General features: G+C 46.6%; 1 protein-coding gene across 4 annotated transcripts in view; it reads left to right on the forward strand.

Annotated features, from left to right (window-relative positions):
* The first annotated feature begins 220 nt into the window (after nucleotides 1–220).
* The window catches only part of PTPRM (protein tyrosine phosphatase receptor type M), a 637795-nt gene continuing 624627 nt past the window's right edge, over nucleotides 221–13388 (forward strand). For all 4 annotated transcript variants that reach the window (XM_065932554.1, XM_065932556.1, XM_065932555.1 and 1 more), the window contains exon 1: nucleotides 221–747. In XM_065932554.1, the coding sequence (XP_065788626.1) occupies nucleotides 675–747 (73 nt within the window). In that variant the 5' untranslated portion in view covers nucleotides 221–674. The remainder of the gene's footprint in view (nucleotides 748–13388) is intronic.

The following is a 13388-nucleotide window of genomic DNA, read 5'->3' on the forward strand; positions in this document are numbered from 1 at the left end:
CCGCTCCCGGCGCGGTGACGCCGCCCCCGCGGCCGCCCCCCGCCCGGCTCCCCCGGAGGCGCCGCGGCCGCCGAGCGCCGAGTGCGGACCGGCGGGGCCGGGCGCTCACGCCCTCTAGCGGGCCGCGGCGGCCGGGCGGCCGTGACGTGGGCTCTCCCTTCAGCCGGCCTGCGGGGCCCCGCCAGTCAGTCGGGGAGCAGGAGCCCCGCGCGCAGGCGGCGCGGGCTCGGCCATCGGCGCGCCGCCGCCCGGGGGCTGGCTCGGCTGCCCGCGCAGAGGCGGCGGGCGGGACGCGCGCGGCCTCGCCCCCGGCCCCGGCCCCGGGCACCGCGGCGCCGGAGGCTCGGGTCCCGAGCCCGGGAAGAACCGAGCCAGCGCAGCCTCCGGCACGGAGGGCGGATTTTGGCTCCGCGGGCGCGCCCTCCGCGCTCTCTCGCAGCCGCGCCAGCTCCGAGCGGGGCCGGCGACAGGGCAGGGGGACCCCGGCTCCTCGCCCTCCGGCCCCGGGAGCCGCCGGAGTTGGGACTTCTGCAACTGTTGGCACTCGGAGCGTCTGGTTCTGGTTTTGGCTGTTCATCCTCTTCTCGCCGCCTTGGAGGCACAGCTCCCGGCCGCCCTCCGCCCTCGTGCCCACCCAGCGCTGCCGGGGAGAGGCCCGGGGCGCACTCGGCACCATGAGTCGACTTGGGACTTGCTTGGTCACTTTGACTGGACTTTTGCTAACTGCGGCGGGGGACTCGTTTTCAGGTAAGCAGGGCCTCGCCTGCAGGGGCCTGGGGCGCGCGGGCCGGAGGGGGGCTCTGGACACCGGCAGCTCTGGGGTGGGAGAGCCCAAGTGGTGGACGGAGAGGCCGGAAAGGGGGCGCGGCGGGATCGGCACCGCGTCTTTCAGTCCCCAGCACGGGAGCGGGGCTGGCGGGGAGGGTGGGCACCTAGCGCTCGGGCCAGCCGAGCGGAGGAGCCCCGGGGGCTGGCCCGGGAGCCAGGCTCTCATCTCCGCCCCCGCCCCTCCGCGGCCTGGGCGCGTGTCCGCGCGGACGGCGCCACTTGGAGTCCCCGGTCGGCTCCCGGAGCAACAGCAGAAAACTTTGCCTGAAGTTGGGAGCTGCAGCCGCCGGCCGCCGGGCGTGGGCGCTGCGCGGTCCTTCTCGCCGCAAGCGGCTGCCGGGCCGGATCGCCGTGCCTGCTGCGCCCGCGCGATCGGTGGACCCGGCGGCGGCGATCTCCAGCTCCCTGCCCTCCCGCCTCCGCCCAGCCCGCCGAGGCCGTGACCTCCGCTCGTACTGGCATTCTGGAGGCTGCACGGGAGAGCAGAGGCGGCGGCCTCGCAGGTTCCGGCAGCAGGATCGGCGGCCCGGCCGCAGGATCCGGCCCCAGGGTCCCGGCAACCGCGGCTCTGGCCCGACGGGCTCTTCCTCCGCACCCCTGGCCCTGCGGAGCACCCGGCGAGGGGCAGCGGTCAGCCCGCCCCGCGGCTCGCGGCCGGGGGTGGGCAGGAAAGGGAGTGCGCGGAGGTGCCCGCTGCGCGCCTGCAGTCGGAGCCGGGAGAGCTCCTTGCGGGAGGACGCGTGGCCGGGAGTTGGGGGTCAGGAGGGGCGCGAACCCCGCTTGGTGTTACCTGGAGCAGACACGTGGATGGACAGCCAACGTTTGCACACCTGCACACTTGTACACTTTCTCGCGTGTGTGTCAGTTTCATTAAGATCTACGTAGAATGGTGAAACTGGGCTTTTTTTCCTTTTAATAAAAAGCCTGTTATTTGGCCTTGAACTTGTGCTGCAAAATAGGTTTCTATGTTTATTCGGGAGGAATGAGTAAGTTGAAATGTTTTTTTTTTTTTTTTTAGTTTGATGAGGGAGAATTTCACTGGTGGTAAAACACATATTTTAAAACGTTGGAGACTTTTCCGTCTGGCCTTCCGACGGGTGAAAACTTACGTCTTTACTTCCTGGAGCCTGGGGGACACGCAGGCGCAGAGGCCATGCCCCGGCGTTGCTGAGCCCCGAGACCCTTGACCACAGTTGGCCTCCAAGGAAGCCGAGCGTGGAGTTGGCTGCTCGCTGTGTGCTGTTAGTTTCAATATAGAAATACCCTTTCCCGAAGTTTAATATGCCCTTAACTGTCTGGTAATTGCACGTGCGCCAGAGGACTTAACAAAACGATCCACTGCTGTCTGCTATAAAATTGATGCCGATTTTGGCCTGCGTTCTTTTTTACTGGTGAATTATGGAGTAGACCCGCTAGTTTTAGAGCCTTGTAACTCATTAGTGTTAGAAGCCAAGGATGAGGGCCTCAGTGATGGTTTTCTCTTTATTAAGATCCATAGCTCCCTGCCTGGGATTTGTTTCAAGCTAAGCTGTGTCAGAAAGCGTTTGGATGGATTTTCAAGAAGTGGGTAAGGGATTGGGGTGGAGGTGGGGAACAAATATTTACGTAACTTACTTAAATGATCAATTTCTCATCATTAAAAGGAACTTCAGCCTAAGTAGTACTGACTTGTGTCCTTGTTAATGCTTATGTAAATTAATAGAATAAATAATAGAATAAATTAATAGCCAAAAGAGACTTTGCTTTTACGAAATTTTATCCAGATTTTTCTTTTAGAGGAAGTACATCATTCTATATGTTTGTTATCCTACCAGTAATTGAACTGTGCCTTCATTTTTTTTTTTTTTAATTTGGAAAGCCAGAGTTAACCTAGTGTGGAGGAACTGAAGGGCAGTATCCCAGAGAATGCTTAGAAATGATGAAATTAAAAAAAAAAATTGAAGTTGGCAAATTTTGTGTGTGCAGGGATCAGATAAATTGCAGTGTATTATGCTTTTGTCTCCACTTTGGGTTTTAGGTAGTACATGTGGGAAGCGCTTTATGCTTTGGAAAAGTCAGTTTTTTATTTTTGAAAATTTTTTTATGTTGAGAAAGTTAATTCTGATGTTATGAGTGATACCAACACTTATTTCTCTTTATGAGTCTTCTGGGAATTGAAATAATAGGCTGCTGGTCACCTGACATGGGGATCTTTTTAGAGACAGAGGAAAATAGATTGTAAGTGGCTTGAGGGCAAAGTCAGTTATTTTTTCTTCTTGGTTCCCATAGGACACTTACATAGAGCCCTAGACCCAACAGATACTCACTGTTGAATAAATGACTGACTGATGTGAATTCTGATCCTTTGCAGACATTCAAATTGTATATGAACTGTCTGACACAGAAGGGAGGGAGAGGAAGGACTGTCAGACATTAGACTGACTTACATTGTCCCGGCTTTTGAAATTGACATTTTCATCACAGATTCTTCTCAGCCTCAGCGCAACCAATGGATTGAATCGGGAGGCTTTATGTAATCAGTGGAGGATTTTTTTTTTTTTTGTAACCAAGATTTGTACACAAAACACTTTGCTGTTTCCCCTCTTTTGGAATGCATTCACAATTGATGTGATTGTTGATTAATCATTTCTGGAGGGTACTGCACATAATTTCGATGCTAGATATAGGAACGAAACATATTGGAAGAAAACAGATAAGAATTAGGTTTTTTTTTTGTTCAGGAGGCCTTTTATTTATTCTAAACATTTCATTTTAAACATCACTTTCCGTTTTTACAATTTCTAAGTTGTTAAGCAAGATATTGGAGGCTCACTTTCTGCCTTCTATTTAGGTTCTGTATGATCATTCAGAATAACTTTTGCAAAAAAGTATGCAAGTAAGAAGCGAGGCAGAAAGTGAAATCATTTTTGCTTCTGCTTAATACTGTCATTTTCATAGTGAGAAGCCAAGTAGCTGGCAATTCATTCTTCTTTGACCCATTTTCTTAAAAGACAGGTGGTGATATATACTATAAAAGGAAGTGTTTGGTTTTATATAATAATGAGATTGATGTGATAAGTTCTAGTAAGCAAGCCTTGGTTTGCAGAAATAGAAATACAAAGAGATTTCCATTACACTGTTTAGAACAGATTAAATCTTAATATAATTTTGTGAGTTTGAAACTCTCCTGAAGAAATGTATTCTTTAAAATACTCTTTTAAGGACAAAGGGAGGAAACAGCCAAAATCTAAATGGAGTCTGTAATTGAATTAGTAGAATTGTACCAACATTTAGTTTCTTCATTTTGAATAATCTGATTCTGAGTAGTTAAGTCAGATGTCCACACTAGGGGAAGGTGGGAGAAACATGTACTTGAAATCTTTGTACTGTTTTTTGCAACTTTTTTGTAAGTTGAAAATCATTTCAAAATATAAGATTTTACAGTATCCTTTACAGAGAGTGTGAATAGATTTGTTAAGCAGTTTGTTTTATTTTTTCTTTTTCGAATAACTAGAGTCATGACGTTTTACGTTTTTATGTTGCTTTAATGAGATTGATAATGGATGTGATGAAAAGATTGCAAATTTAAATCACTGCACATGAAAGAGATATGCCAAGAAATCACTTTACATTTTTAGTGTTATGTGGATGTAAATAAGTATTGCTTGAGCTTAATCAATTTTTCTGATCTGTAAAATCACAGGTTTTGGTCTCTGATGTTTTCAAAGGGTTGGTTCATGGATTTTCAGTAGAAAAGTTAGTTACATATATTGATATATGGATAAGTGTGTATATAATTTGAGTAATTCTAAATGAACTTTCCCTAGTGAGCAAGTAATCTGAATTATATCTTCAGATGATAAAAAACCCTGTATGAATGAAACACAGCCTTTTGTTTTGGGAAAAGTTGATTTTTGAATTTAGATATTTTTCTGACAATTCTATGGACGTCGGTAGCTTTATTTAAAAATTTCATAGTTTCATAACAATTGTACATTCTAGGAATTGATAGGCTATATGTATCTGTTTCAGTAGAGGTACTGTTTTGGGTTAAGTAGTGTTTCTCTCAGTTTTTGTTTTGGGTTTAGTTTTCTAGAATGAATATGTCTAACCTGAATATCCTAAGACAATTTTCAGTTAGGGGACAGGCATTTTAATAAGTACACATACTTTTTCAACAGTATAACATTTCTTAAGGCAGTGTCTACTGTGCTTTGTAATTCTAGGAGTCTTCTCTTTGAAAACCAACTTTCCCACAAACTTTTCTCAGGCTGCTTCTTATCTTTAGGACTACAGCCTGTTAATCGGCTTCTTTTGTAAGTGAGAGAAGGTTTCATTACTTATGTTTTTGTTTTTCAAACTCATTAGTGAAAAGTTTAAGGAAGATGCTCAATAACATAGACCTCCCATCATAAGAGGATGCTGCTTCTCCAGTTCCTAAAATACTGCAGTGGTTTAGCATTTAGTCTTATCAGAAAGACTGCTTTTACTCTGTTGCTCTGAAAAAGAACTCAGTGGAGGAAAGCAGTAGGTAGGGCTGGTGTTAGGTGGGAAGTAGGAAAGTTTTAGTCATCACCTCCATAGCCTGTGGCCCCTGCCTTCCAGGGGCCAGCTGGCAAGGTCAGGATCTGATGAAGAGGTGGGAACGTGGGGAGGGAAAGAGAAGAACACGGGCTGAGGAGGGTGGGGGGTGTTGTGTGTGCTCACGTGTAGGAACACAGGTGTGCAGATCTTGTTAGGATCCTGTGCAGGTTAAGGATCCCAAGAGGATCAAGTATGCAGGAAGATCAGGCTGACGTCCTATAACTGGGTGGCTTTAGGTGGCCTGGGGGGTCGGGTGTGAGAGTGTTGCGCCAGTGCTTCCGCTGAGCTGTGTTTATACCCATACGTTCAAAACCAAGTGTACTCGAGGGTCACCAGGAGCGGTCCTTCCAGACCTCGGTCTCTGTGGCCGGCCGTGGTGATTCTTTTGTCTAGGCCTCCGAAGCATCCGCAGGTGATCCTGGCCACCTTTTGAGAAACATTATTCTAAAAGAGTCATCCTTGGGATGAACAGCGTCAGCATCACTCAAGAACAGGTAGATGGGTAGACTCCTGGCCCCACCCAGAGGGATAAAAATGTGAAAGTCCAGGGTTGGGCAGGAGGCCTGGGGACAGCAGTAGATGCTAGAACCAACCCTCCAGGCCCCTGGGATGCTGGACAGAGTGTGAGTTCTGAAATGTTTGGGATTCTCAGTCTGCACTTTTCAGCCTCCCTTGACAAGAGCAGAAAGTACCGTAGATGGAACTAAAACTCACATCCATGCACGTAGTAACCTCCACCCCCACTGTGAACACAACCCAACTTATGAAACAGGCTGATGTGATGGTGTTGTGACTCTTGGCCTCTTAGCATGACATTTCAAATAATAGTCTTATCTGTGGAAGATATTGGATCCAGCCAGTTGTAAAATGACAATGAAAAAACGTTTCCTCTAATTTTACTTACCGCTATGTAAAATTTTAATTAAATTTTGCAGTCACTGAAAATTAGCCACTGGAAATTTCTGTGGGTTGACACTGTGTTTCGAAGATATTTGTTGACTTGTTATAATAAGCACATAGCCCAGTGCACCTATTAAAATGGTGCTTTCTATTCTTTATTTCTCAATAAAGTGGATATTGAGCATTACTGCTGGGAAAGCCCCTTTAGGGGACCGGGGAAGGCATTGGGGGTGGTCATGGCAAAGATCAGAAAGATACAGTTACTGTACTTTGGAAAGTTGTCCAATTATTTAAAGTTTCAAAATCTACTGAAATTGAAAGAAACAAGGAATTTCTTAGGCAAGAATGAGGAATTAATGTGCTTAAAATTTGGAATTTTAATATGGGAATGTGACACTTTGGAAATGAACTTCATATCCAAATAGAAGAGGTTTTTAATATAGATCTTTTTAAAGTACTGATAATGTACTCTTCAGAGAAGGCAATGGCAACTCACTCCAGTACTCTTGCCTGGAAAATCCCTGGTAGGCTGCAGTCCATGGGGTCGCTATGAGTTGGGCATGACTGAGCGACTTCACTTTCACTTTTCACTTTCCTGCATTGGAGAAGGAAATGGCAACCCACTCCAGTGTTCTTGCCTGGAGAATCCCAGGGATGGGGGAGCCTGGTGGGCTGCCGTCTATGGGGTTGCACAGAGTCGGACACGACTGAAGTGACCTAGCAGCAGCAGCAGCAATGTACTCTCATGAGTCTCCTAAGATAGCACCTCGCTTTTCTGTTTTCTGCCGAAGACCACCCCTGCTTCTCTATCCTTAAACGCTCCAGGTAAACAAAATGGATTGTGATGTCATTTAACAGATTTATCTTGAAACGTTGTCAGCAGACTTTCAGAGAATTCATGGAGGGCTTTCCATACGGCAGGCAGGCCTCCAGCTCCCTGCTCCTGTCCCCAGCCCATCAGCAGGTGTAGCTGCCTAGTGGGTATGTAAGCAGGGGTATCACCCAGCCTCACTTGCACGGCTCCCTCGATGCATCCGCCTAGAGCTGAAGGAAGGCAAGATATGGAGGGAGCCTGCATCTGCTATGATGACTTGCTCACATCAAATGAAATTCTTCAGTGGAAGTTGCTGCTTTAGTTGTAATTCACTTTAAGTTCCATACTGACCCCAGGACAATTTCAGACTCTGTGGTGATTATTTCTCCTTTCTTCCTCTTTTTTTTTTTTTTTTTTGGCTGTATCCTGTGTGGGTGTTCAGTGGTGTCCGACTCTTTCCGACCCCATTGACTGTAGCCCACCAGACTCCTCTGTCCTTGGGGTTTTCCAGACAAGAATACTTGTGGAGTGGGTCACCATTTCCTTTTCCGTGGCTATATCCGAAGTGGCTGCTATTCTGTGTATAGCAGTGGGACTAGGAGAAATAGATTATCTGGCAGCTACCTAAGAGTTCAGGGTAACTTATGGAACTTTCTCCATCAAGTCTTTCTGTAATCGACCAGAAAAGTGGACACGTGCAGATGTGTGACATGGATATGAAGAGCGTGGGCACCTTGCTTCCATCTGCCGGAGACCCCTTTTCTGACATTGCTGGTTCAGGTATATAATGCAGGGAGTCATTAACCTTTGCATGGATACCTGCATGCTTAGTCGCTTCAGTCCTGTCCAACTCTGCAACCCCATGGACTATAGCCCACCAGGCTCTTCTGTCCATGGGATTTCCTAGGCAAGAGTACTGGAGTGTCACCTGAGTTAGTCCATTTTTCTCCTTAAAACTGAGAAGAATCTGGAGTCCTTAAAAACTTTCTCTGTGATATGAAAGGTTTGGGCCCCGAGTTGGAGGCAGAGGGATGGTGGAGGATCTGATGGAAGGATGTCACTTACTTTCACACTGAGGCTGCAGGGGAGGGAAACCGTGGTGGTCAAGAATCCAAGACCTGCAGTTGAGAGAGAATGAGGATCAAATTGTCAGAGGCTTGTCAAAACAGAGTTTTTAGACTCTCCCTTGGAGGAGGGGCTAGCATTTAACAGAATGATTTATTTAAAAATACAACAGCCTAGGCAGAAGCAAAGTATGTGGTTTTTATGGGTCTCAGAACAGAAACACTTACAGAGCATCCGTTTGTTTTCAGATGGGTGAGTATTCCCTTTCATCTCTTTCCTATTCAGTATGCAGAAAGCAGATTTATTGCAGACAGAATATGTTTTAGTTACCATGGAAGACAAAGTCCTGGTACTTTTCCCTGATTCTCGTGGTGGAATCCCAAAAGGGTCTAACATAGGCTTCTGACTGTGGATGGGATGGGGAGGCATTGGATCACACCCTTCCTACAGTCCATTTTGAGGGTTTCTGTTTGATCTATCTTCTCTGATATAGTCTGAGCTATTTTAAATAATGTCATAAACACAAGTTTGAAGTTGGCTCATTGTGATATTCTCCCTAGATACAAATATAAAGTTGTCTAAAGCATTCTTTTAAAATAAATACTCATAATGTATAGAATCAAGTTACAGTGTTTAGCATTTAGTAATCACATATTCTTTTTATACAGTTCATGGGGTTCTCATGGCAAGTATACTGGGGTGGTTTACCATCCCCTCCTCTAGTGGATCATGTTTTGTCAGAACTCTCCACTAAGACCCATCCATCTTGGGTGGCCCTACACGGCATGGCTCAAAGCATTACTGAGTTACACAGTCCCATTTGCCATGACAAAGGGGTCACCTGATGCGAACGGCTGACTCACTGGAAAAGGTCCTGATGCTGGGAAAGACTGAAGGCAGAAGGAGAGTAGGGCGAAGGAGCATGAGATGGCTGGATGGCAACACCGATGCAATGAACATGAACTTGGGCAAACTCTGGGAGATGGTGAGAGACAGAGAGGCCTGGCATGCTGCAGTCCGTGGGGTTGCAAAGAGTCAGACACCAGTGGGCAACTGTACAACAACAACAATCACACAGTAAATTAATAAACTTAACAAATATTTTTGAATGAGTGAATGATTGAATAAAGTTCCCTTAGGGAAGAAAAGACACAAATTACTTCTGCTTACTGCTGATTTTTTTTTCTTTCGATGAAGTTTGATTTTTTAAAAGCATTTGTAATAATCTTAATAGTAGGCTTGGGTGGTGGGTTTGGTGTTTGATACCCTTAGAGATTAATAGGCACATAGAGATTCAGCTGCTAAATTTAAAGGAAAAAGGTTACCTTTTGTTAATTAAATGTGTAAAAATGAGCCTATAATTTTTATCATATGTAATAAAAATTTATAAATCAGTTACTGCCATAAAGTAGAATTTTGGTATTATACTGATCTCTAAGAAAAAAAATGAAATTCACTATGTGGTAGATAAGCATGATTTGATTTTAGTTTCTGGTGTATTAAAAGAACCGTGTATCACCAGGAAGAAGCTGCCATGACAGGGAGTAATAGATAACATCTCCTGCTTTATTTCTGATATAGAATGAAATTGATTACACCTGCTCAGAGCTCAGCCCGCGCATTCCCATCGCTCGTCTGCGGTACAGCAAGCAGGCTCTCCTTGCTGCTTCCTTCACTGTTGGCATATTCTCAAGTGAGGAAACTTAATAAAAAGCGGCTGCTTTGACAACAGTCTCATGACCTGTGTTCTCCACTTGCTTGACTTTTCGCATCCAGGCCTCTGAGCGTGGTGTGATGTCTCCCTGATTGTCACCCGTTGGCACACGTCCCGTGTGTGTGTTATGGGGATCCTTGCCGTGTTGTCCCTGTTTGTCAGTGACCGTTTCATCCTGTTCGGGTGGCTTTTTAGAGAGCCCCTCCCTTTTGTTTCCAGCCCCCTGTGGGGAGCAAAGAGGCCTCTTAGCAAAGAGGCCTGTGTTGCTGACCCTCGGAAAGTTTGGAGTGGGGTCTGGCCAGCCCCAGTGGGACTCGGACCAGTAGAGGGTGTTGTTAATTAAATGGCCTGATGTCGGCTGTGGGGTCCTGGAGGGGAGGAAAGAGGGCAGAGACCGCCCCTGCAGCAGATCAGGTGTTCCTGATTTTGAAATCTCTTTCTGCCACGGAACAGCAGCATGGCCTTGGACATGGTATTTGATTTTTGAGCCTCAGTTTTGTTTTCTGGAAAAACACTTTGTAGGATTATGGTAAAGATTAAACAAGCAGACCAGCGCTATGAGGTTGGGAGGCACCCACATCCCATGGGTGTAACCACATGAGCTCCCTACTTTTATGTCAGAAAGCCTTGCATATTGACATTTTCATATGGTTCAAACTTCTCTGGGTCCAAGACTTTGGTATTTGAGTGTCCTGGGGGCTCAGTGGGTGATGTGTTTGTAGAAGCGCTCAAAAAATATGTATGTTATAAACATAAGGCCAATATTATATTTTAAAAGAAAAGGAAACCCTGAGAATTACAAAATGACCCCTCAGAGTTGGCACCGTGAAAAGCCAGCACTGCTTGGTTCCAGAAGGCAGTTCTGGATACCTGCATTGGACTCACCCGAAGCTGTTCTTAAAAAAATGCAGATTCCTGGCCCTGCAGAGGTACTGAGTCACAGTCTCTGGAAGGGGCCATCGAAACTGGTAAAGAAACACCCTGGACCCCGAGATCTCCATACTCGCTAAAGTTCAAAGAGTACTGGCAGGACATTAGCAGGGACTCAGAGACCCTGTCCTTTGGAGAATTTATCACATCTTTTCTGACTAGTGTTAGGAAAGCATCTGCGGATCGTGACATGAAGTTTCACGTACCATACTGTAATTGACTGGAGACTGTTTCTCTTAGGAAGCAGAGGCCTTCTGGTGTCAGAGAGAAAATGAATTATGAAACTTTGTATTTTATAGAAACCAAGCTGCTTTGTAGTCATCTTTCAGAGCTTCCCTGATGGCTCAGCAGTAAAGAACCTGCCTGTCAATATAGCAGATGCAAGTTTGATCCCTGGGTCGGGACGATTCCCTGGAGAAGGAAATGGCAACCCACTCTGGTATTCTTGCCTGGAGAATCCCATGGACAGAGGAACCTGGTGGGCTACAGTCCATGGGGTTCGAGAAAGGTCAGACATGACTTAGTGCCTAAAACAGCAGCAACAACCCATCTTTCAATCTGATGAACTCCAATAATTGTGACATCAGTCTGGAATTTTTAGGGTGTAATAAGAGAATAAAGATATTTCAGAGAATCAGAACACAGATCATTTTCGATTTCTACATTTGCAGCTGCGAGCCAAAATTTGAGATGACTCATTCAGAGACAGTAACAAGACACAATGATACTGGGGAGATAATTTTCTAGCACTTATTTCTGTCTGATGTTCATTGAAACATGGACACTGGAGAATAATTGGCCTTAGGGGCCCCCTGAGCAGGGACCAAAAGTGTGACATTTTTATTGCAATAGTTCCTAAAAGACTCCTTAACCTCAAAAATGGGCATCCCCCTCTATTAGAGTACTTGAAATTTCCACCAGCTCATCATTTCGACCAAGGAAGAAAGGTGCTTGTTGAAATGTCATCTCTGGGAGCAGTGGCTCATTAAGTCATCTTTAGTATGACATCCCCAACTTGCTGTCACCTCCCTAAGTTGACATCCTTAGATGTCAGATCTCTCACTTCTAAAATGAAGATGTTTGATTCAAGGATCTATAGGATCTTGCTAAATACTTAGAGAGCCTGAGGATTGTTACCCGAGTTCGCTTGAGTTTGTCAGGTAGCATGGTGTAAAGGAATGAGACCCGCATCCATAGGTCATTTTTGATAGAAGAGAATGGGAGAAATGTCTTGAACAGTGGATCAATCTGAGATGCTGCCTCATATAGCAGGAAGGTGCTTGTTACAAGAAAGTAGGTATAGCAGGGATATATGCTGGAGGTATTTTCGGTGCTTCCTACGATTGTTCAGCTTTTGTTCCTTCCTGCCTCTGCTCAACTGTGCACAGATAAAACCCAAATTTTCCCCCTCGATACTTGGGGAAGAAGCTGCCAGCCAGAGCCGCCACCCAGGTCTGTCGCAGCTTCACCATTTAGGCTGATATTTTTTGTTTAAATCTTGGCAGCGTGGGTAAGCCTTATTTCAGGGGTTTATACTGGGCACTCAGTGTATGCTGGGTACCATGCTGTTTATTGTTGTTCAGTCGCTCAGTCGTGTCCCACTTTTCACGACCCTGTGGACTGTAGCCCGCCAGGCTCCTCTGTCCATGAGATTTCCCAGGCAAGAACACTGAAGTGGGTTGCCATTTCCTTCTCTAGGGGATCTTTCTGCTGCAGGGACTGAACTTGCCTCTGCTGCATTGCAGGTGGATTCTTTACGACTGAGCCATCAGGGAAGCCTGGGTACCATGCCGAGAGGGTACGGTATTCTCAAACTTATCGTCGCTCAGTAGCTCGTCAGAGCTCAGCTGAGCTCACTGCTGGGAGCTTTGGGTGGGTAAAGCTGTCTCTGTTCCTAACGAAGCCAGGCCCCCTGAGCACGGGGTGTGTGCACTGTTTTCTCTCTCCTCTCCCTACCTCTCCCTGTGCACACAGAGGTGTGTGTGATAAGCTGCTTCAGTCACGCAGAAAGGTGCAGGTTGTCTTTTCCTGATTTATGCCTCTATGCCGTCCACCTGTACTGAGGTGTGCTCCATGCAAAAGCATTTCAGGGGGAGTGTTGGGTCTGTTAGGAAGATGCTGAGTGTTTTATTATGTGATGTAGAGTCTTTAGACTTGGAGGAGGGTATGGCAACTCACTCCAGTATTCTTGCCTGGAGAATCCCCATGAACAGAGGAGCCTGGTGGGCTACAGTCCTTGGGGTCACAAAGAGTTGGACACGACCGGGCGACTAAACAAGCACAGCACAGAATCTTTAGAATGACCCTCTGGGGAGCTGTCCTTCTGGGCCTCACTTCCAGGAAAAGGTGTGACTTCCGTTATGAATGTACTTTCTTCTTGTGGACAAAGCGAATTGTATAACTCATCAAGTTTTCCTCTCTATGTTGGCTGTTAGGGCGCCAGTTTCAGATGTGTGGGCTGAGGGAGTTAGAACTTTTTTGAACAGAAAACCTCAGTCAGACTGGACTTCATTAAACAGGATTTGTTGGCTCGTGTAAAGAGAAGGCTGTGGGTGGCCCAGTTGGTCCCGGTGG

This window comes from Muntiacus reevesi, chromosome 4 (genome assembly GCF_963930625.1).
Source record: "Muntiacus reevesi chromosome 4, mMunRee1.1, whole genome shotgun sequence".
Taxonomy (NCBI): Eukaryota; Metazoa; Chordata; class Mammalia; order Artiodactyla; family Cervidae; genus Muntiacus; species Muntiacus reevesi.